Below are 25,090 nucleotides of genomic sequence, written 5' to 3' on the forward strand. Positions count from 1 at the left end.
AAATTGCTTAAATTTGAGCTTTCAACGGGGGAATCCAGCTGACAGCTGAATGAACCGGGCCTGAAGTATCAGTTTCTAGTATCAGTGCATTTGCACGAGTACTAATATTCCTGCAAATGCTTAGTATCGGCACCGATACCAATATCCATATCAGTGAAACTCTACTTTTTAAGGTATAATTTTTAAAAGACACATATATTTAAATATATGAAACTATTAAAAATGTTAATCCCTATGCAAATGCAATTTTCAGTAGTGTAAGTAAAGTCTCCAGTAGAACTAATGATGGCCCCTTCTTGGGTTATTGGTTATCCTACTTAAAGTGTCACAAATAGCAAAACCTTTTTATTTTTCATATTTTGGAAACAGTAAAGGAGGGTTTTAACCCCTGTCAGCTTTTTTTGCCATCTGTGCTACATTGGGAAGCTTTCCCTTCACTTCCTGTCCCATTGCCAAAACAGGAATGGAACAGAAATCCCTCCAAAGTGAGGGTATCCCAGGGTGTCACCAGGGCCACCAAAACTAGTGCCTCCCATTGGAAGATTTCCCCTCTATTACTGTTGAATGTCAACCCAAAATATGGTATTTTCTTTAGAGAGGCTGACTCTCCCTAATGGGGGCAAAGACAGCAACAAAACCTGACAAAAGTTCTAAATCCTCTCCACTCTATCCAAAACTAAAAAAATGCCTTTAGTGACACTTCTTGAACTAAGTTTAATTACAGTATGATGGCCTGGCCTCCAGCAGTTGGAGTTAGTTTAGGGAATTTACACTGTTGGTTTAATGGAAAGCGTGTATCAAGTTGAGCATCACATTGAGATAACGTTACAATTAATGACACACATCTCACATAAGGTATGTTTGAAATCACCATAGAGCCCCTAATGCCTGAAAATGGTATAATTAATAGTTTGATCTTTTCCATGCAGCAGAGACTTCTGGATCCAGGCACAGATGTTGCGTTGACTGATGGCAAGCTGTCTATAGAATTATCTTTCAATGACAAGGATGAGGAAGAGACAGTTCAGCAAATATCTATCTCAACCCAAGAGAACCCTACCACACCAGTGCAGGAAGAGGAAATGACAGATGAAGAAGCTAAACAAGTACTAAGATGTGCTGCGCAGGTATGAGACTTCATGATCTCAAGTTGAACATTGACATTAAGATTGTTCAAAAGCCAGATCCATGTCCTCTGGAAAGCATGGAACATCAGAATGACGAGTTGTAATGTCTGTTGATTTATAAAAACAAAGTGTGGATATGTGTTGATAAGTGGGATATATGTTTTTAAACACATCTGTATAACATTATTGCATAGCATAGGTGGAATCCGGAAACAGAGCACAGTCAATGTACTTCTGAAATGACTGAGGCATGTTCAGTTGTAAGTATCTATACTTAGCTGAAGAATGTGTAAAGTAGCACAATAATGTACAATAATGAGGTGGGAATGGGCAAAGAAGAAATTGTTCAAGGAATGACAAGTATCCACTTTGGTTACTGAAGACCGTTGCCACTGAACTCCATCTGAGGGGATCAACCCATCAATGGTAAAGACGTGGCCAATTTTCTGCAATTTTCTATAATACGTGGTTCCAAATTTTGGTCAAATATATATAGCATAATTGAATAGGAACTCATCAGCACTCTGTAAAATACGTTTAGACAGTTGGAGTGCTGGTGACTAGGGATGATCGAACGGTTCGGGTCGACCATCGGTTCGACCCGAACATTGACTGTTCGAAATTCGGCCGAATTCCGAACTTTTTGTGGTAAAAGTTCGGAATTCGGCACCAGAACCGCCCAAAATGCAATGGGACAGGAACTGGGCTTTAAAAGCCCGTGATTGGACCAGAAACGTGAGTAAAAGCCAATTGAGGGGGCAGGAGAATGCTAGGAATGTGTTTGGAGTGACTAGGGGGTCCAGAAGCCAATCAGTAGTGAATACGCCCCCCAGTATATAACATAGCCCCGCCAAATCTCTAGCACTGTAATACAGGGGCTGTGGAAGAGAGTGGAAGCAGTTCTGTTACTCCTGCTGCAAAAGTGTCATTAGCAATTATTAGTGTGAGGAAAGGGATATCTAGTGTAGTTAGGGTACTATATACCACTATAGTTTGATTCAATAATCTAGTTTCTGTAGGGAAAGTGTGAAGTGTCAGGGTGACCGTAGTGTAGTTTAGGGTGAACTGACTCTGACTGCTATGCCAGGGAGAACTCATCCATGTCAGGGTGACCGCCATAAGAAAAAGATCATTTTTCTTAGAATTAATAGTAGAGCAGGGATGGGGCTCCGCTGCTTGTATGCCAGGGTGACCGAATTCATCCATGTCAGGGTGACCGCCATAAGAAAAAGATCATTTTTCTTAGAATTATTAGTAGAGCAGGGATGGGGCTCCGCTCCTGTCACACCTGGGCATTTTTGTTTCAGGCGTTTATTGGGCTTTTTTGTGGACGTCTTTGGAGGCAGGCATGACATCTGAACTTCTGTGTAGGGGTATATATACACACACACATATATGTATATATACACATACACACATATAGGTGTAAAAGGAGCGGAACCCTATCCCTGCGCTACTGAAATTATTTGCAGGGATGGTGTTACCCTCCTTTCACACCTATATGTGTGTATGTGTATATATATATATATATATATATATATATATATATATATATATATATATATATGTGTGTGTGTATATATACCCCTATACAGAAGTTCAGATGTCATGCCTGCCTCCAAAGACGCCCAAAAAATGCCCATTGAACTCTAAGTGCAGTACGTTTATTAAGATAAAGGCACACAAGTTATGGCAACTCACATGATAGTGAATAAAAATAGGCTCAATCTGGAGTCAGTCGGTGAACGTGCAGTCCAAAACCCAAATCTGGGAGAGAGGAAAAGTGAACACTTGAAAAAAGAGTGCACATGCTCCCCACGAGCTTGGCGCATGCTCTGAAACGCGTCGTGTACTCTCCTGACCCTGTTGACGTCATGCGGCAGACGCTGTGCTCCAGCCCGATACGAGGGGATTAGCCGGTTTCCGGAAGACAGCAGCCGGCTTATCCTGTCTTCCACCTCCATCTACCGGCAAGGTCATCTTTTCCTCTCTCCCGGATCTGGGTTTTGGACTGCACGTTCACCGACTGACTCCAGATTGAGCCTATTTTTATTCACTATCATGTGAGTTGCCATAACTTGTGTGCCTTTATCTTAATAAACGTACTGCACTTAGAGGCGCTTCGCCTGTTTCTTTTTTCTAATGGAGACATGGAGGAGAATGTAAGCTGCCGGACACTATTGCATGTCCATGACAGTACCCTCCCTCTTACGAGGCCTCCCCCTTCCCCACCTGGGCTCAGGTTTAGAGGGAAACTTCAGATGAATGTTTTTTAACAGACGAGGTGCAAAGACCTCCGATGCAGGGACCCAAGACCTCTCCTCAGGGCCAAAGCCTTTCCAATGTACAAGGTACAGACGAACGCCTCTACAGAGTCGGGCATCCAGAACTTGACTGACCTCGTATTCCTGATTATCCTCAGAGACCGGTGCCATGGTAGGGAGAGGACGAGAGAACTTATTGAGGACTAAAGGCTTCAGAAGGGCAACATGGAAGGAGTTAGCGATTCTGAGGCTTTTGGGAATCTGAAGTTTGAAACAAACCGGATTCAGTTTAGAAGTTATAGTGTATGGACCAATGAAACTTCAGAGAAGGAACTCGAAGCTTGATGTTCCTGGTGGAGAGCCAAACTTTGTCCACTGGCTGAAGAAAAGGTCAGCAAAGCCTTTGAATTTGTCAGCAGCTGCCCGGAGGGAATCATGAACGTCATTCCAGATAGAATTGAAGGACTCCTGAGCTGAAGCCAAAGCTGGGATATCCGGAGAACAGGTCTTGGGAAGCGGAAGTTGAGGATGTCTTCCATAAACTGAGAAAAAGGGTGTTTTCTGCGAACTGGTATTTACGTGATTATTATGAGAAAATTCCACCCACAGAAGTAGAGAGGACCAGTCATCATGATGAGTGGAGACTAAGGTGCGAAGAAAACCCTCTAACTCTTGATTGACCCTCTCCGTCTGCTCATTTGATTGAGGATGGTAAGAAGAGGAAGAATCCAAGGCAATATTGAGGGATTTAAAAAAGGATCTCCAGAAACGACACGTAAATTGATCGCCCCTGTCAGAAACAATATGAGAAGGAACCCCATGGAGGCGGAAAATTTCTCGAATAAAAATGGGAACCCCCCTTTGATCTCAGGGCACTTCCCTGGACTCCGGTGCATCTTCGTGGTCACGTTTCCTCTTTCAACATGTTAACGGGCCAGACCCTGCGGACTTGGGATTGCCTGAACAAATCGGGCCGTCTCTCAGGTCCTCAGGGCCCCATGACGCCCTTCTTTGGCACCCCGGCGTTCCCCCGGCAGCCTCGTGTTCTAGATTTGGACCCTGGACTGCGACGGATCATCGACGTGTTTCCCAAATTCTCCGAACTGACTCGTCCTTGTTGACGACTCCTACTTCCACCACATCCGACGGTGCTCTTGTGAGCTGGCTGCAGCGCGGCCAGGCTCTCTCCTATATACGCTCCCTGCCCTCACTGACTGCTGTTAGGGGAGACCCCTCGGAGTTTGACTCTATCCTACTCCAGGATGTTCCCCCCACACACACGGTATCTCTCTTATACTCATTACTCCTACGTGCCCTTCGCCCTGACCTGCCGACTTATACTGCTGCCTGGGACAGGGACCTGGGGCGAGCCCTTTCATCTACCGACTGGTACAAATGCTTCGCGCTGACTCACTCGCTGTCTCCTGCTACGCAAGTTCAGGAGAAGGGGTTCAAACTCCTGAGCAGATGGTACAGGTGCCCTTCCTCGATTACCTATATTGATCCACTTCAGTCGGACCAATGCTGGCGATGCACGTCATCTAGGGGGACGCTCCTTCATATTTGGTGGGAATGCCCGCAGATCCATGCATTGTGGACTGGAATTATTGCTCTTTACTGCAGGCTCCAGGCAACTACAGTCTCTGCGACACCGCAGTTGGCCTTGTTGTCCTTGTTACCCGGCTCCTTCCGGTCGATCAAGAGAGACGTTCTGCGTTTTTTCTTGGCGGCTGTACGGACGGTAATACCCAGACACTGGAGGACCCAGCACGTGCCTTCCAAACTTGAGTGGGCTTTGGAACTAAACAGGCTTAGAGACATGGAAAACCTGCTGGCACGAGAAGGGGGCAAAGAGGAATGGTTCTCTGCTGCATGGATGCCTTGGGACATGTTTCGGTGTTCGGAGGCCTTTCAGTCCTGGATCGAAGCGCCTGTAATGCCGGGTGATGGGGAACAGTAGTGGGACGTGGGCGGTCCCTCATGATCTTCTCTGTCTTCCTCACCATCTTGACTTCTCTCTGTTTTTGCTCTCCTGCTTAACCCCACCTCCCCTCTCTCTACCTCTTTGGCTATACCACTGGCACCATACGGCTATCCTTTTTGTGCTCCCTTGTTGTTTTTGGGTGCTTCGCAGCGTAAAACCTGAGTATTTACTAGTGCCTCCCAAACTTTACACCATTTTCATAGGCGACACCAGATGTAGCGGTGTCTCTACCAGTGTTATCCTTTATTTGCTCTCTCCCTTGTTTATGTTGACCCATGTTACACCAAGCTGCTGTTTATCAAGTTGCGATACAATCGTACTCCAATGGACTTGGTAGTTTCTGTTTCGTCCCAACACTGATTGATATTGTTTGTACTAAGCACTTACTTGAAATTCATTATGTGACATGGCTGTGAAAATTTTTTTTTTCTATTTGCTTCTCGCTCCTTAGCTTTCACCAATATTCTGTAAAACTCCTTTTTCTTAATAAAATCAGATTGAACTAAAAATGGGAACCAAGGCAGGAGCAGAAGGAAGACCAGGAAAGGGAACAAAATGAGCCAAGAATGGAAAACCGATCGACCACCACCCAAATGACCGTATTACCGTCAGACAATGGGAGATTGGTGATGAAATCCATGGCAATATGAGCCCAGGGCTCCTTAGGAATGGGCAAGGGCATGAGGAGACCAGCAGGAGCTTGTGTGGAGGATTTAGACTGAGCACAGACATGACAAGCCTAGACATAGTCTTTGACCTCCGAGCGGAGATTAGGCCACCAGTAATGACGGCTGATGAGTAAGAAGGACCGGAGAGATCCAGCAGGGCCCGCCACCTTGGAATCTTGTCCCCAATGAGGTCTGAAGCTGTTCAAAGTGGGAAGCCAGATCCTGTAGGAATCGCATCACCTGAGTCTGATTAGCTTCTTGCGTCTCGAGTCTGCGAACTATGCCCTGTAATGGATCGTCTGCGGGGCGCGGCACATCGGTTGGGTTCATGGCTGTTCAAACTGGCGGGTCACCTGTGGCCAGGTGACAACGGCACCCTGTTGGAGACAGGGGTGCATCACAAGGTAGTGAACCCAATAGCTAACTGCTGCGGAAGGACAGGAAACGTGAGCCCAAGATTTCCCAGGGCGCGGAGTCTAAGGCCCAGCAGGTGTTCACCAGAGCCTCTAATGGTGAGGATGGCCTTCGCTGCAGCTGAACCCAGGTCGCAGCCCCTGGAGTCCCCCAGCTCACGCTCCGTAGGAAGAGAGGGGAAGCAGCCACTCAGGACACAAGGGATAGTGATGGGTCAGCCAAGGTCAGGGCAAACAGGCAGACAAGGGGAACCAAGAGACAGGCCAAAGGTCAGGGTCACAGGCAAACAGGAGTAGTCAGAGACGAGCCAAAAATCAGTACACAGCAAGGTAGACGTAGCACACGGTAGACAGGAACACAAGCTAACAAACAAAGTTGAACAGCAAAGCAGACCTGCATTGCACTGGTTAATATAGACTTCCTGGAATGGCCTGGGGTGAAGCCATACAGGGAGGAGAGACGATTAAAGGCAGCCAGAAAGAGAGTCAGGCCTCTAATGGAGACATGGAGGAGAAGGTAAGCTGCCGGACACTACTGCATGTCCAGGACAATACAGTTTTCAAATGTATACTGTTTGTCTACAGTGAATATCCTGTACAGTAAAGTAGAAAATTCTCCTGAAGAAGCCATCTCCTGGCAAAATATGTTGAGCAACTATCGCTGTACAGTATACTGTACTAAGATTTTCACTCTGTAAAAACAGTTTTTAAGGCTGGAATGTCATTTCAATGTAAAATTTGTTATATGATGAACATTATCTGTGTTCGGCACCTTAGTCACCATTTCCTATCTCCATATGCATTTTTCAGCGTTTATTGATAGTTTTTTTTTTTCCCCAAAACTTTTATTTATTAAAAAAGGATGAACAGGCCTGTACACAGGGATCAAATAGATAATAAAGTGTAGCATCCTACAGGGTAGGTGCTAGGCAAAGTATAGCGGGCCTTGGCTGCCTAACAGCAGGGCCATGATTTTCAGCTGGACTGTCATGTCTCCCAGGTATAGCTATTGAGACTGGGGAGTCTCCCCACTGGCTCCATGAGAGGGATCTCATTGGGCAATGGAGGAAGCCCAATCAGTGGCACATTCAGGCCTGTATCTACCCCAGAAAGGTCGATTCTGCTGCACAGGATTCTGGGAGTGGGTATAAGTTTAAAGGAAGCGCATGACGCAGTGTCTTTGGCGGGAAGCAGAGTCCCAGTAGGGAGAGTATGGCTGTCTCTCCTCCTGTCAGCAGGATCGGGTGTCCCGGGTGGCTTGCCTGAGGGGACGGAGTGAGCTGAGCTGAAGAGAGGATCCGGTGTGCCGAGGACCAGCGGAGCAGAGGGGGTCTAGTTTCAGGAAAGCATTCCCAGTTCGTGAGTACTGTAAACTGCCCCTGGGGGTCTGCCTAGCAGAGGGGACCACTCTGGTGAAGGTCCAAGGGATCTAGGAGCCAGCTAGCGGTAAAAGGGGTGCCAGTGTTGACCCTGAAGTGTAGAGGGGGTGCCTAGTGAGAGGACCCTGAAGTGTAGAGGGGGTGCCTAGTGAGAGGACCCTGAAGTGTAGAGGGGGTGCCTAGTGAGAGGAGCCTGAAGCCCAAAGGGGGCGTCAGCGGTTGGGCCCTGAAGAGTTATAGTGTATAGCGTGCAGTGTACAGTGTTGAGAGTTACAGCAGCACAAGCAGTTACAGGAGCTACCTCAGTCAGTGAAGGGCTGGAGGGAGCTTTTCACAGAACTTTTGAGCTAACCAGAGTGTCAAGAGTCAAGTCTCAGTACAGTCCAGGACTTTTTGAGCTAACCAGAGTGTCAAAAGTCAAGTTCAAGTACAAGTTCAGCAAGTCAGTATTTTTCAAGCGCCAGCAAGCGTTGGTCGGCATTCAGCTGGCGTCAAGACAGCGCTAACAAGCATTTTTCTGCAAAGTGTCCCAGTTGTACCTAGTTGAGCCAGAGGAGTATCCCACTCATTCCCTTCTCCCACCCCCATTATCCAATAAACAAAACAAACCAAAGATGCTGGAATGGTCATTGTCTCCAATCTCACACTTGGGTATTCAGCTTAATTAGGCTGAAGGTGTCACCAGTAACAATGGCAGACCCAGATTAGGCCCAATGCCTGGAAAACCTGCTACAAAAGCAATAAGAAGTTTACATTGACATATACATGTTATCAATTTGTATTGTTTCCTACCAGTTGTACCTATTGTTTTTCATATAGAAAAAGTCTCGTGGTCGGTTATGGATTTCCTCTGGGGGAAGAGAAAAAAAAAAATATATATTACAACTGGGAGGGAGGTGCAGGGAGGATGGGTAGGTATGTAAGGCGGTTAGGATTGTCGTTTTACTCCAGATGTTCGTCTATATTAGTTTCTATTCAGAGCAGGACACATCAGGTTTTTCCCCTTATCAGAAACAGAAACATATTCCAGATCCCTTAAGTTTTATTGTATTTTTTCCCTGTTATGTTGAGCTGTTAGTATGAGATCTTCCATTTTATTGATTTCTTCAACTTTGTGCATACAATCGCTAATAGTTGAGGGGTATTGTTTTTCCCAATTTAATGGAATGCAGGATTTGGTGGCATTCAATATGTTGCGTATTCTTGACTTTTCATATTTTTGCACTGGGATGTTTGAAGCATGAAGCAGGAAGAGAGCTGGGTTGTCTGGAATCTCATATTCAATGAACTCTTTGGCGAGTCCCCGGCTTTGCCCCAAAAATGGGCGAGTTTCGGGCATGACCAAACAATGTTCAGCATCATTCCCTGTTCCCCCTGGCATCTCCAACAGAGGTCTGTAGTGTTTGGATAGAATTTATGAAGTATGTGAGACACGATACCATCTCTTCAGTATTTTATGATTGGTTTCCTGTATCTTCATACAGGTGGATGTCTTTAGCGAAAGCGCATATATATTTTGTTTTGTATTGCTGTAAATGTGCGATTTAGGTCCGCCTCCCACTTCTCTAAATGGGGAAAATGGTGTTCCTCTGACGGAACTATCAAGAGGTTGTAAGTTTTGGAGAGGGGTCACCATAGGGTTCCCTCACCTGAGCAGTATTCTTTGAAGATTGTGAGATTACGATTGTAAGCCCCTGGGTTTGGATGTGAGTGTATATAGTGGTGAATTTTGGATGGCTTTCCAGAAGGTGAGTCTGAAGGGTCCCTGGTTATCTGCCAGCTTGGCAAGTGAGGGCCAATGATCTGCCACCAAGAAATGGGAGGCTTGAAAAAGCCCCTGATCCTGTAACATTAGAATGACTGGTCCTGTAGTCCAGGAGAGAAGGCTGGGTTACTCAGAATTGGGAATAGGGGAGATTCCATTGTGGATATAGATATATGTGTAAGAAGGGTTGTGTTTTATGGGCACGTGGTAAGGAGCGCCATGGCACTCCAACTAATAAGATGTCTGATTGGGTTTGTTCAATTTGTGCCCATAGCTTATTTTGATAGTGTCTTCTCCAGTCTTTTAGCCTGCTTAGATGTGTTGCTTGTTAATATTTTAGTATATTCGGTAAAGCCAGGCCCCTGTGTATTTTAAGTAGTGTGAGTTGGCTGCATGGGATGTGTGGGTTTTTTATGTGCCCATACAAATTTCCTGAATAAAGAGTGTACTTGCTTGAAAAATTTGGACGGTATTTTAATTGGTAACGCTTGAAATAAGTAAAGGCGTTTAGGGAGTATACACATTTTTAGCAGATTGCACCTATTGAACCAAGAATATAGGCCCTTGTGCCAGGAATGATAATGCACCACTCGCGCCACTGGGGTTTGTGCTTTTACTAAGATAGAGAGGTAAGCAGCTTGTTTCAAATATACCCCCAGGGGTAAATATGAAGATAAATTAATATATAAACAGCGCTAAATCCTCTTACTTGGTGTCACTATGCACAAATATTGATTGTATGTATCATCCAATAAATATCTGTGCAAAAAATATATATAGCTTCAAAATAATTATTATGTAAAGTGCTTCTGATAGTGCTAACAACCAAGTGAGTTAGTGCTTAACTATGTGCAGTAAACGAGTGCAAAAATGCCAATATATAAAGTGCAATGTATACCAACGAGTATCACCAGTATATTGCTAAAATTCAGTAACATAAAAATGTTTGTTTAGATTATGGACCAAAAACAAGTGCAAAAAATGCTAAGTGCAATGTGTAGCAACAAATACCACCAATAAGGTGCTTACATATTTTAACATTTGAGTTCTTAGGTGGTTTTAAATGATAGTCCGTAACAATAGAAATTTAGTACAGTGCAGGAGATAGTGCAAAACAATGTGAGTCCTTTAAATGAAGACTGGATCAAGTGGTTGTGCATGCACATTAACAATGGTGGTGTCACCCTCCACTTCACCACCAACAAATTGTGGTAAGATAGCGCACTTATCAGATGGTGTTGATCCTGGCTGGCATACGCCGGCAAAGGATCACTTTAGGCTTTATGGTCTCCTCTCACTGGCAGTTCAGAGCTCCGACGGATGGATGGATGGATATTCTTATGCTTCACCTATTTGCACTCTTAGGGAGAAAAAATGAAGAGGGCTTCTCATAGTGCCGTATGTTTAAAAGCATTCCATCTTTATTAAGGTTGTTGGTGCCAGGACTCTAGGAGTTTTCGAATTTTAAGTAGTAAGGGAGGAGGAAGTTAAGCTTGAATGTTTTGGATAAATCGGGAGGGGGGGGGGATTAGGGCTCCCAAGTATTTAAGTGCCATGTCCATTCATTTAAATGGGAGACTGGATTTCAAGTGTTGTATGAGTGTAGATGGGATTTCAACTCCCATGGCCTCAGATTTTTTTAAATTAATTTTTAAATTAGAATAGCGGCCATAGAGCTCAAATTCATGTAGTAAATTTGGGAAGGATATAATTGGAATAGTAAGAAAAAAGAGCAATTGATAGTTTTTTTTATTATGTGGGTTTAGTGACACTTTAACAACTATGGCAAACTGCTGTTGTAGTAAGATGCAGTTGTCAATTTGTGGATATCACTTCTTCATTTGCCAATATGCTGCAAAATCTCAATCACTAGTAATGGAACAGTGATGAAAAGACATCTCGATGATCCTGGCAAGCATGCGTGGGGTACAATAGGAGAAGATAAGTGGACTCATAGCAGTTCTTCTACTGATTATTTGTTGCCAGTGACAATCACTAGTGTGACATGGCCCTAATGAAGATCACAAATTATGTCAACTGCCCTTCAATGAACAGGGAGGAAAAAACAAACTTTTGTGGAGTGTCAAGTAAAGTGCATGTAATGCTGATTTAGGATATGTACTTATTTGTATGTTAGTGCGGTTACCATGCGAGTTATTCATTGTGGTGGCTACCACACATCTTCAAATACATAAAAGAAAACACATAAAGAGACACAGCCAACAAAAAGGTAGTTCTGGAAGCATTTGTGGTGCTGTCATGGACCCCAGTAATGTGAATATATCAAACCGTGAACAATGCTATCAATATAGTGCTGTACAGTAATAGCAGAGCAAATCTACAGCATGGTGATGATGTAGTTATAAAATGTTCAATGCATAAACACTTCTGTCCCACTGCATACGATAGTCATTAGACTATTTGTTAAGCTGACACTGAGGGTCGGATAGCTTTTGTGAGTAGTGGAGACTGCCTGGCTATGTTCAACGGGAGGGGCAGGAGCCAGTAATCACTAGGTGTTGAAAGAACAACTGTTTGTATTTTTACTGATTTGGAAAATTCTTGTTTTCCCTTTTAAACCTCTGAATCCTTTGTCTTCACTGCATTGTGTTTCTCCAGGTCACCATCTCGGACATCATTCATGTGAAGGGGGATGCAGTGCCACTGACAAGACGGGAGACAGCAAAGACACGCCCTCCTGTGGCTCTTCTTGCCACCTGGAAACCGAGAACCAAGTAATCATTACAAGTGGGCTAAGGATCAGGGATAAGTAGATCTTCTGATCCAATTCTATATATTTAGTGAAAATACCTTTCATTACAACATTGTTTGCCCTTTTCTTGCCAGGCTAATTTAAAACTTTTGGTATATTAATCAAAGCCAAATCAGGGACAGGTACCTATGCAATCAATAACTGAAATTAGAGTTTCTGAAAAGGTGTATAATTTAGGCTACTTAAATGGAACTATGGTATTTTTACAGCTTTATCTACTAGAGCACAAAGCTAATAGTTTTCCATGGAAAAAATATGCAAATGAGCCCTACAGAGGAATCCGGCTATTGGTCTATCACTATGATGGATTAACCTCTGGGGTCAGTAGTGAGTCTAAGGCCAGCCATGAACGTTGCAATTGTCTTTCCCACTGTTCCTGATTCCACAGTGGAATCCCTTCTGCGGAGCCATTGTGTTCTCCCGGTGAGGGACGGGGAAAGCCATCCCTGCCAGGAGAACACAGTGATTATTGCTCACGGCTTTAACAACCACCGGCAATAATCGCATGTACAATTTGGCAGGCTAGTTGTACCCAAGGAAATATGGAATAGGCAGCTGCACACCACAATGGGATAACAAAAAAAAAATATTTATTGTAATGTGGACAGATGCAGTCACAGGAATGAACGGAAGATTAACATGTTTCACGTATCTTGTTCTTAGTCATTGGTTACATTCACATTTATCCGTCTATAGCGGGACACCAACATAAATGGAGCCTCTGCGCAGATGATATCATGCTATTCATCACCAACCCAACTATCTGTCTTCCCAATTTAAGAGCCCCCATGCATCAATTCAGTAAAAGTTCTGTACTCAATATCAGTCATATTAAGTCCAAGATTTTAAACCTCTCCCTTTGTCAAGAGCAAGTGAGGTCTTTGCAAGAATGTTTCTCTTATCACTGGGAACCCAAATGCCTAACCTACTTTGGAATCTACCTCTCCTCCTCCTATCATACACTCCATGCTGCCAACTATCCACCTCTCTTTTACTAGATGTCTGGAAAGAGTATCTGCTTTTCTGGCTAGGCCACATTGCAGCACTCAAAATGACCCACTTACAGTACCAAAGCTATTGTACCTGTTTCAAGTACTACCCATAGGGATTCCGTGTACATGGATCTACCAGACCTACCAATGTATCGCCTCCTCAACCCCAGCCTTAACCCATTGAGTTCCACACTAGAGCACTGCAACCACGTGCAATGCACGCGGTTGCGGGGCACATGCAGAGCAGCCCTACTCACTTGAAAGTGACAGTAGCCTTTAATTCCACTGCATTTTTGGCACCCCCGTATGCTGCCTCTGCAGCTATCAAGGCTGGTGATTGGGGTGGTAAAAGAGTGTTTACCGCCCCCAAACTCACGTGTAAATGAGCCCTAACAGATTTCTCCATCCACTCAGTGGAGGTGGATGGAGGAATCCCCCTTCCATGAGATTGTATTCTGACACTGATCAGCAGCTGCAGATTGACAATTGTTTTCCAGTATGTACCTTCAACAATCCAATGATCAACTTTGATTAAATTTCAATCAGTGTATGGCCAGCTTAAAAAGGGGAACTATAGTTTTCTTCCAAAAAATTAAGTCAACAGCTACAAATCAAATATAGGAAGAGAGTAACAATGTACCTTCTCCTGCGACACCGTGCTTGCTACAAAATATGTGCTCTTAATTAAACATGTGCAAAAACTGGTAAGTACTAGAAAAAAACACACAAGCCAGTGTTGCTGGATTAAATGCTATAACTAGCCCTTAGCAAATAGGAGGTGAAAAATAAGTGAAAGAAAGTGCAGTGACTATACCAATAAATACAAATTGATAAATATACGTATATAATACGCCACCATGGGCCAAATTAATAAAGTGCAATGGCAATGAAATGCAACAACAAAAAAAGTATTTAACAATAAAAGTTCATATTCGAAAAAGTCCAATTGCATGAAGTAGTCCAAATCTGGTTGGTGAAATAAAGAAAGGAGGAATATTGTTGGTCCCAGAAGAGATGCTAAACACTATGTCATGCAGGGAGTGAAAGCCAGAGTCACCACAAGTCCTCAGGGGATGTAAGACAAACTCACCAGAAGAAATGGTTCCTATCTTTCCATACAGCAGGGGGAATCATGCAGGCTCACGTGGTCTTCGTGACCAATGTGTCAGTGGCTCCTGGATACGTCCTCCCTCTGCTTCTTCCTCTTGTATCTCGAGCAGCTCAGTGGGTTGGCATGTAGATGCAAAGGAAAAACGAGATCCTCATAGTTTACTCCGTAAAAAACGCTTTATTAAAAACACGGAACAAGCTTCGATACAGACAATAAAAATTGTTTATATATGTCCTGGGTGTCTAAAAAACTCCCAGGCAAAGCGTGCAAGACAAAGATGGCAGATTCTAAAACGGTGGTATCCCAGGGGTATAAGCATAGGAGCGCCACATGGACTACCAGCGTGCGTTCCACCTGCTACTTCCGCCTCGTAATCATGTGATCAACGTGCAATCCAAACTGACGTGTTTCGTCACACGGTGTGACGTCTTTAGAAAATGGGAGAAGGTACATTGTTACTCTCTTCTTATATTTGATTTATTATTTGGTTCTAACAGGCCAGGCCACAGCAGCTGCTCATTTTATCTATTTTTCTACTTTACCAAAAACCTTTTTTTCACCTCTAGTTGCATCAATACATTATACATATATTTGTCTCCTGGCGCTGGTGACCTATCATTTTTTTATTAGCAGCTACAAATACTGTAACTTTCACCCGGGCCAGTTCTTGTCTGGCTTTTGGATTCCTGGTACCGCCATCTTGGCTATGAGAAGCTGGCTGTTTCCTGTGTTTCACAGCTGGCTCCCCACTGCACATGCTGGAGATCGTGCACTGACAGATTGGTCTCGCTGCCTCCTGTGACATGTCCCAGGAGGTTGTAGGTGGGTAGGGGGGCAGAGCGGGTACCTGTCAGAAAAGGTACCCACCTTCCTCCAAAAAAAAAAAACCTTCCAAGAATGTTCCCTTTTAAGTCTCATATTGTAATCACCTGCAAGGCTTTTGAGAAGTTTTCTGCAGTGTCCTTCTGTTGGATAATTAAGGAGGTAGTCACCACCTTTAGGAAAGATTTATTTTAATAATCTCTAGTTTTTAATAAATTATTGTTGCTTCTCATACAGATCAGGAATTGCTTTTTAATGATCTCTTCTATAAAAATAAATTGTAATCCGGATATATTTGCCCTTTAACAGCATTACCCAGTAAGAGATCAATTCCAAATATTTCCTGACTCAAGTAGAATAGGATTTTTGACCTTTATGAACCAATAACATGCTTTCATTAAGTCACTCCAAGACAATATCGTAAAAGGAGGCCTCCTTTTCTAAAGCAGTTACCTTGGCATTTAGGTGACCCCGTACATGTCCTTACTTATCTGCAGTCCTCTGGGATGGCTTCAGCGAGGTCAGATTTTGCACAAATATCAGCATCGACAATGGCAACCCCTTTCCATATACTTGCTGTCATATTATCAATTCACTGACAGTTCTACCTCTCCCCTCCCCCCCCCTGCACTCACAAAGCAAAAACTATTTTTCTGCTGTGCATTATGGAGAGATCGGCCACACACAGAGCTACAGCACTCTTCTGTCTCCTCACATAAAGAATGATAAATAGCTGGAGCGAGGAGACGTGAGGCTGTAAAAACATGCACCTTTTTACCTGCAACATACCAAAAACAACTTTTTTTTCTGTTGATAGACTTCTGGGAATGTTTACCAATGAGGAAAGTTCCCGGGGCATTTGTAAGGCTGACTGTGCCAAATGTAGACTCTCCTGCCTTGTCATTAAAAGAAAGGACGGAGGTGACAGGGTGACATCCCAACTGGGGTCAGCTTCATGGCTTCTACTAGAGGGAAAACACTAGACATTAGTGGAATGCTTCAGGCTCCAGAAATGCTACTCACTCAGCTTTAAATTTTTATTTTATTTTTTTTGTTTTATGGCACGCTTGGCTTTTATTGGTCAATTCAGAGGTCTCAGCCATTACCTTTATTACCTGCAAAATGTAAGATTGTAGTCTAAATGAGCAGTTGCTCTTCTAACAACTACATAAAAATAAGCACTTTATTCCCCAAAATTGGCAACGTTAATATCTTGCAACTGAGGGATTAAAAAGTTGACCTGAATCTTAACGTGAAGATGTGCTGTGTCATAGGAAACAGGTGGAAATGGTAACTGTCCTTAACCACTTACTTGAAGACCAGACCTTTTCTGACACTTTTTATTTAGAGGTAAAAATCTGTATTTTTGATAGAAAATTACTTAGAACCACCAAACATTATGTATATATATATATTTTTTCAGCAGAAGTCCTAGAGAGAAAAATTATAGGTTTGCTAATTTTTTTTATGTCACATGGTATTTGCGCAGTGATTTTTCTAACGCAATTTTTTTGAAAAAAAAATATTTTTTAAAAACACTATCATGAGTTTTAATATACACAAACATAATATAATACCCAAATTTGTGGTAAAATATAAACGATGGTGTTACGCTGAGTAAATGGATACCTAAAATGTCACACTTTAAAATTGCTTCTGGTATAGTAATTAAAAATCTCTATAGGTGACATTTTAAAACTCTTTACAGGTTACCCATTTGGAGTTACAGAGGAGGTGTGGTACTAGAATTATTGCTCTCTCTCTGATGTTTGTGGCAATATCTCGCATGTGTGGTGTGATTGCCATTTACGTATGCACGCGGGACCAATGTGTGCGCTCACCTTTGTGCTTGAGCACGGGAGGATGGAGGCATTTAAAATTTTATTTGATTTTATTTACATTTTTTATTTTTACATTGTTTCTTTTATTTTTTTTAATTACTTTTATTACTGTCACAGGAAATGTAAACAGCCCTTGTTACAGCAATAAGCAGTGACAGATGCTCTTTATGGAGAGACCCCAGATGTCTCCTCTACCCTTAAAAGCATCTGATAAAACCAAGATCAGTGTGATCAGACACTTTCCAAATTTAAAAATAGCGCTGTTCACATGCGGGGAAAACGGAAGTCACAACAATACTTGTCGCTTCCGGTTTCCTATACCATAGAGCTCATTGGGGTCCTTGACAAGCTCTATGGTAAGCCAACCTACTTCATTCCAAGCTTTTCACAACAGGAGGAAAGAAGGTAAGAAGACTAAAAAAATAATGTTCTCTTATAACTTAATTTTTTTACAATTTATTTCTCTTTTTCAGATCTGCTGCTCATCAAACAATCCATCATCTCTGCACAGTGTCTCCCAGCCATATCCTACCAAGCACCCTGCAGCTGGCATCACGAATGCAGCACACGGTGGACAGAAGAGGCCATTGGTGTGATGTTGCGGACTTACGAGAAAAAGACAGCTCCTTACCAGATGATTCCAAAGACCGAATGCGGTAATATATTTAATTAATTACCATAAAGGAACACTATAATCAATTTTGGTCAGTTGTATTTGGCTATTTGTTGTAAAGTTTTTATTTTATTACTATGTTTACATAACTTTTGTTTCACAAATCAACATTTAATATATGGCAAGAGATTCTTGGAGCATTGGGATAAGTAAGGAGGCTTCTTTAATTGGGCTTAAACCTTTGTACTGTGGGTGACAGCGAGGAGCTGCTGTGATGAGTCATTCTCTTCTAAAGGGATCATTTTGGCTTCTAATACTGATGTCTGTAAACAACCAGCTTTTTACAACATAGGGGCTAATGGGGGTCTATAAACATGTGAAAGGGAGGTAAAGCTCTGCCAGCTGCTATTAAAAGAATGTGCAGAATAATATAATTATAAAATTTAATGACATTTACCTTTGAGAGATGGAGCTCCTCCCAACAGACAGGAAACACATTGCCATTAGCTCCTTAACCACTTTAGCCGCAGAAGATTTGGCTGCTCAATAACCAGGCCACTTTTTTCAACTTGGCACTACGCGACTTTAGCTGACAATTGCGCGGTCATGCAATGCTGTACCCAAACAAAATTTACGTCCTTTTTTCCCCTCACAAACAGAGCTTTCTTTTGGTGGTATTTGATCACCTCTGTGCTTTTATATTTTTTGCAATATTATTAAAAAAAGAGCCAAAATTTTGCAAAAAATTGACATTGTCTACTTTGACAGTTAAAAAATATCCAATGTATTAAATTTTTGTCATATATTTAGACCAAAATGTATTTAGCTACAAGTCTTTGACAAAAAAATTCTCAATGAGCGTATTTTTATCCACTTTAAGACCAGAAGATTTTATCCCCTTCCTGACCAGGCTATATTTTGTGATTCGGCACTGCGTTACTTTAATGGACAATTGCGCGGTCATGCGACGCTGTACCCAAATGAAATTTGTGTCCTCCCCCCCCCCCCTCCCCACAAATAGAGCTTTCTTTTGGTGGTATTTGATCACCTGTGCGATTTTTTACTTTTTGAAAAAGAGCGACAATTTTGAAAAAAAAAAAAACAATATTTTTCACATTCTGCTAGAACATTCCCAAAAAAAATTTATAAATCAAATTTCTTTAACATTTTAGACCAATTTGTTTTCTGCTACATATTTTTGGTAAAAAAATCGCAATAAGCGTATTTTGATTGGTTTGCGCAAAAATTATTGCGTTTACTAACTACGGGAAAGATTTTACATTTTTGTTTTTTTTTACTAGTAATGGCGGTGGACAGATTTTTTTTTGCGGGACTGCGACATTGCGGCAGACAGATTGGACCCCTAACTGACATTTATGACACTTTTGGGGGGACCAGTGACATTACTACAGTAATCAGTGCTAAAAATATACACTGTTACTGTAATAATGACACTGGCAGGGAAGGGGTTAACACTGTTGGTGATCAAGGGGTTAAATGTATGCCTCATGCTTACTGACGTGTGTGGGGGGAGGGGGTTCTGTGACAGAGACAGAGATCGCAGGTTCAGCTATGCTGAATCCTGTGATCTGTCCCTGTTTGTCACAGAGAAGATCCGCCCGCTTTGTTTACACAAGCAGGCAGATTTTTTCACTCTTTCCCCGATGATTGTGGAAGAGAGACGGTGATTGCTGCCTCTCCTCCTCCGGCCCGACTCCTGCTGTGTCTAAACAAGTGGTTAAAAGGCGGTTCCTCTGGCACCTGATCAGTTTCTTTGTGTTTCCTCACTCTAGAGGAGACATGTTGCCTGGAGGAACCGTGTTTTAAAGCAGGCTGGATGAGCTCCATCACTTAAGGGCTACCAGCGTCAGCCTGGAGTTCCCCTCACCTTTTTTCAGGAGCAACCTTTGGCCTTGAGTTCCCTCTGCAGGTGTTGGAGTGTTCCGTTCCCCCTCTCTCCAGTGCCTGGCGAGGGAGAGGGCAGTGATGGACAAGCATCAGCGACGTCAGCAGTGGGGAAGGCCCTAGGCATCTTCACTGTAGGATGCCACAAATTGGAAGACGCCGGGTGTCGTTTCTGGCGGATGTGAGGTCATCACGGCGCGCCAGAGGTCGTGGTTTCGGCTTCCAGGTGCAGAGAGCAAGGGGAGGGCTGAGCTGGTGTCTTAAAGGCGCGACAGCATGGGCTTAAGGCGTCCGTGACTTGGAGCAGAGGGACATCATGGAGGCACGCTCAAGGGGAGGCAAGCACCGGCTCATCACAGGTAGGCTGGCAGTATCCTGTGTAAATGTATTTTTGGAATGGAGGTAGTTGGGCCTTACAGGGGGGAGTGCTGAAGATCCTGGGGGAATCTTTTAGCAGCTTGTTTTGAGCACCTTGAGCTTAGGCACTCTAAGGCCATTAAACACAGTCATACAGTAGAAAGAAATCAGAGTCCATTTACTCTGTCAGGGGTTTGCTCCACAGGGATTGTTTCTTGGCAATGATAGATTTAAAGGATGCCTATTTGCACATCCCTATAAGAGAAAGTTCTCAAATATCTTTGCCTAGCAGTAAAGATGGGGGAAAAATGTACCATTTTCAAAGCAGAGCCTTACCTCTCCTCGGCCCTGAGAATCTTTACCAAGATCCTGGCAGAAGCTCTTGCACCTTTGACTCCAGTCCATAACCATTGTCCCATACTTGGACAACCTACTGTTTATGGCACCAATGAGAAGGAAACTACTAGAAGACCATTATAGTTGCACAGCAGTAGTTATCTCACCTAAGATGGATCATCAATGCTGAGAAATCAAATCTCTCACCCTCGCAAGAAATTTCGTTCCTGGGTTATATAATCTGCTCCAAGGAACAAATGATTGTACTCCCAGAGGAAAAAGTCAGTCACCTTGGTCAAAGGACAGCAGAGAGGCAAACCAATGAAACCAAGCTTTGCAGTGGAATAATTTCTTTACAAGATGTCTCCAACTTACAAGCTGACCTCAAGGCACTGTTTCATTGGGCATTTATGTAGCAAATGAGATTTAATATTGATAAATGAAAAGTTATGCACTTGGGGGCTAAGAATATGCATGCAGCATACATACTAGGGGGAGTAAAACTGGGGGAATCCATAGCGGAGAAGGATCTGGGTGTTCTGGAAGATCCTAAGCTTAATAATAGCAAATAATAACAAGCTGCAGTTTCCAAAGCAAGCAAAGTCCTTTTTTTTGAATTAACAGAGGCATGGACTCCAGAGAGATATAATTTTGCCCCTGTACAAATCATTCGTAAGACCTCATCTGGAATATGCAGTTCAGTTTTGGGCACCAGTTGTTAAAAAGGATATCGGGGAACTGGAGAAAGTGCAGAGAAGGACAACCAAACTGATAAGAGGCATGGAGGAGCTCCGCTATGAGAAAAGATTAGAGGAACTGAATTTATTCTCTCTTGAAAAGAGGAGACTAAGGGGGGATATGATCAACATGTATAAATACATAAGGGGTCCGTATAGTGAACTTGGTTTTGAGGTATTCACTTTAAGGTCAACACAGAGGACAAGGGGGCACTCTTTACGTCTAGAGGAAAACAGATTTCATCTCCAAATACAGAAAGGTTTCTTCACCGTAAGAGCTGTGAAAATGTGGAATAGACTCCCTTCAGAGGTGGTTCTGACTAGCTCACTAGATTGCTTTAAAAAAGGCCTGGATTCTCTCCTGGGTGTACATAATATAAATGGGTGCTAAAATTTATAGTATAAATATAAGAAAGATTTAGCGCTGAATATATAGATAAAAATTCAACGGACCAGCAGCTGACACTCAAGGGCAATCTAAACACCTTTGGCATACATAATAAACAATAGTGTAGCGCAGTCCTATATAAGTAACAGAAAAGCTGGAAACAGATTTTTTCAAAAATTATAAATGTGAAAGACCCAATTACAGAGTCGAATGAATGTGAAGGAGAGACAGTCCATAGCTTCAGATGATGCAGGAAAAAGAGCCCTCACACAGTCTGGTGAACATTCAATATGGTGTGCATTCAGTGCTCAAAGTTTCCCACCACCAAGCATTCTCTGCCTCTCACCTCAATGCCAAGACCCTGCAGGGTCAAAAACGCTTATCAGATCAAATTCTGAGGGAACACAGCTCAAAACACTCGGTAAGCAGGCAATGCAAACCAATCTTCTCAGCAGGACATGAAACTGCTTTATGCGGTAACTCCGGAATACCTTCCACGTTATAGGAAAAAAAATCAAAGGGATCTAGTGCTCTCTGTATAATGCTAGTTTAATTGTAGCAAAAAGAATTGCACTTACATGGTATCCGTTGGTTAAAAGCATTCGTTTTGCAGAGCGTGCAGCGTGCTGTGTTACTTCCTGGTTGCTAAAGATGGCCGTGGATCACATGACCTAAAATTTATAGGTAAAGTTGATCCAGGGAATTTTTTTCCCCTGCTGTAGCAAATTGGATCAGGCTTTGCTGGGGATTTTTTGCCTTCCTCTGGATCAACTGCGGGTATAGGATTGTGTATATGGGATTGTATGGTTGGGTTTTCTTTACTGTTTTTTTTTTGTTTTTTATTGGTTGAGCCAGACAGACTTGTCTTTTTTCAACCTGACTAACTATGTAAAAATGTAACAATTTTCCAGTCTTGATAAGAGAGATAATGTCAGTCCTTGGGCTTAGGACGGCCTCAATCCCAGCAGTGAGATGGGCCATGTTTCACCAGAGACCACTTCAATTCCCCCTCTTACAAAACTTAAGGAAGAAAGGCTTAGAGGACAGGGTTTTCCTCCCATCCAAAGCAAAGCAGGCTTTATGGTGGTAGAGAAACCGAGCCAATCTAAGGGATCGATTGTTATGGGCTTTTCCAATCTCTCGCATACTGACTACAGATGCCAGCAGCCGGGGTTGGGGGCCATCTGCAGGGACAGTGGGCGCAAGGAATCTGGTCTTAGTCAGAAAGACTCAGCTCTTCCAACTGCAAGGAACACAAGGCTGTAGCGAGAGGAATCGCAGCCTTTCAAGATCAACTTGGGGGCCAGCATGTACAAGTCGGGTCAGAAAATATATAACGTCAGTAGCATACCTGAACAAGCAGGGAGGGACCAGGAACCCTATCCTGATGAATATAGCACAGGAAATCCTTTCCTGGGCAGAAGAGAATTTGGAATCCCTCTCTGCAATACAAGGGGATACAGAACATCCTAGCTGACTTTCTGAGCAGGCAGTTAATCTCGCAAGAGGATTGGTCTCTAGATTCAGTAGTTTTTACAGAGATCACATCCAAACGGAGCCTTGCAGAGATTGACTTATTCGCCAACAAGTCAAACACCAAATTACAGCGTTTTTTTCTTGCTAAATCCAAGGGATCAACCATTAGCAGTCAATGCTCTACAGACCGCATGGACTTTCAGGGTATGTTGCGCCTTCCCGTCCCTATTCCTTAATTCCAAAGGTCCTGTCAAAATTCAGGAAAGAATCCTGATTGCCCTGTTTTGGCCAAAAAGGGCATGGTTTTCTCTTCTAGTATCTTTAACAGATCGACCGCCCTGGATGTTACCCTCCAACCGAAACCTGCTATCGCAGGGCCCAGTACTCCATCCCAGACCAGCCATGCTGAACTTGGCAGCATGGTATCTGAATCAGAGATCCTAAAGTCTATGGGTCTCTCAGAGTGATAAAAACTGTTACAGAGCTGTAAACCAGTTACTAGAGTGATTTACCAAAAGGTCTGGAGGAGGTTTAATTTATGGTTGTCAGAATCAGGTGAGAGAGTCTGACTCTCCGATGATTCTAGAGCTTGTACAGGAGAGTATTGATAAGGGCCTGTCCTTAAGCATGATTAAGGTACAGATTGCAGTCCTATCAGTTTACTTACAATATTCCCTGCAACAGGACTCCCTCCTAAGCAGATTCTGTAAAGCAGTTTCAAGTTTACAGCCAGTACCTTGTCTTAGGATTCTGACATAGGACTTGTCTATTGTGTTAAAAGCAGCCATTAGAGAACCCTTTGAGACGTTATCAGAGGCCTCCTTAAGACTTATTACCCTCAAAACTGTTTTTCTCATCGCAATGACATCTGCTCGCAGAGTCAGCAAACTACAAGCTTAACCTTCCTAGCGGTATTCCCGAGCGTGACTCGGGGTTAGATTTTAGAGCCAAAAGCGGTAACCCCGAGCCACACTCGGGGTACCGCTAGGATGATCGCTGGATCCTGGTAGAGGTTTTACTTACCTTTTCTCCGGGATCCAGCGATGTCTGCGGGCGGTATGCGGCGGTGGAGCTTCCTCCCGATCGTCTGCGAGCCCCGGCTTCCGTCTCCGGCGACGTGACGTCCGCCGGGGGTTGGAACCGGCGGCAAATTCAAATGTAAAACACACCAAACACACTGATACCATTCAAAATAAAATAAAATCACATTACATTGCCCCCCAGTGCCCTTTCCTGCAGTTTTACTGTACTTTTTATGTAAATGTATGTATGTGTGTGTATGTATGTATGAGTGTGTATGTATGTATGTGTATATGTATGTGTATATGTATATGTATATATATATATATATATATATATATATAATGTGTGTGTGTGTGTGTGTGTGTGTATATGTATATATAATATATGTATACATACATATATATATATAATAAATGTATACAGTTGGTTTGGGCTGCTCATTCACAAGAATTACATGCAAAATAATGGTACCGCTTTCAGCACCTAAAATCCAAAAGAATCATACCGCCAGGGAGGTTAATCAGTCAGAGAGCCCTTCCTACAGATATTGGAGGATAGGGTTATTCTCAAGACTGGTCAAGCATTTATTAACAAGGTTGCCTCTACCTTTCATAGGAGTCAGGATATAGTACTACCCTGTTTCTGCAATAGTCCATCTAATAGCAAAGAGGAGCAGCTACATTTGCTAGATGTCAGAAGGTGTCTTATGGCTTATTTGGAGGCAGCAAAACGCTTTAGAACATCCAGAGGCCCTGTTTATCCTGTTCTCAGGAAAGCGTAAGGGGAGGCAAGCCTCTAAAGGGACTATAGCTAGGTGGATAAAGATCGCCATCTCAGAGGGATACAAGACTCTACACTTGGACCCTCCACAGGGACTGAATGCACATTCCACCAGAGTATTAAACACATCTTCGGCAGAGAGAGCTGGTGCTACCCCACCACAAATATGTAAAGCTGCCACGTGGTCAAGTAAGTCAATGTTCTTTACTATTCAATACTATTGATTGGACATTTTGGGTAGCCAGGATCAAGCATTTGGGAGGAAAGTCCTCCAAGCAATGCCCCCCCCCAAAAAAAATGCGACAGTTGTAGCCCATCCTGGATATGTCTGTGTGT

The 25,090-nt window shown here is 43.1% G+C and overlaps 1 protein-coding gene across 1 annotated transcript in view; it reads left to right on the forward strand.

Moving 5' to 3' along the window:
* Positions 1-25,090, forward strand: part of LOC309569394 (uncharacterized protein) — a 326,566-nt gene that overhangs the window by 36,340 nt on the left and 265,136 nt on the right. The window contains exons 4-6 of the mRNA XM_082275209.1: positions 930-1,127; positions 12,220-12,335; positions 17,613-17,795. Of these exons, the coding sequence (XP_082131335.1) occupies positions 930-1,127; positions 12,220-12,335; positions 17,613-17,795 (497 nt within the window). The remainder of the gene's footprint in view (positions 1-929; positions 1,128-12,219; positions 12,336-17,612; positions 17,796-25,090) is intronic.

This window comes from Pelophylax lessonae, assembly GCF_965119305.1.
Source record: "Pelophylax lessonae genome assembly, chromosome: 13".
NCBI classification, from domain to species: domain Eukaryota; kingdom Metazoa; phylum Chordata; class Amphibia; order Anura; family Ranidae; genus Pelophylax; species Pelophylax lessonae.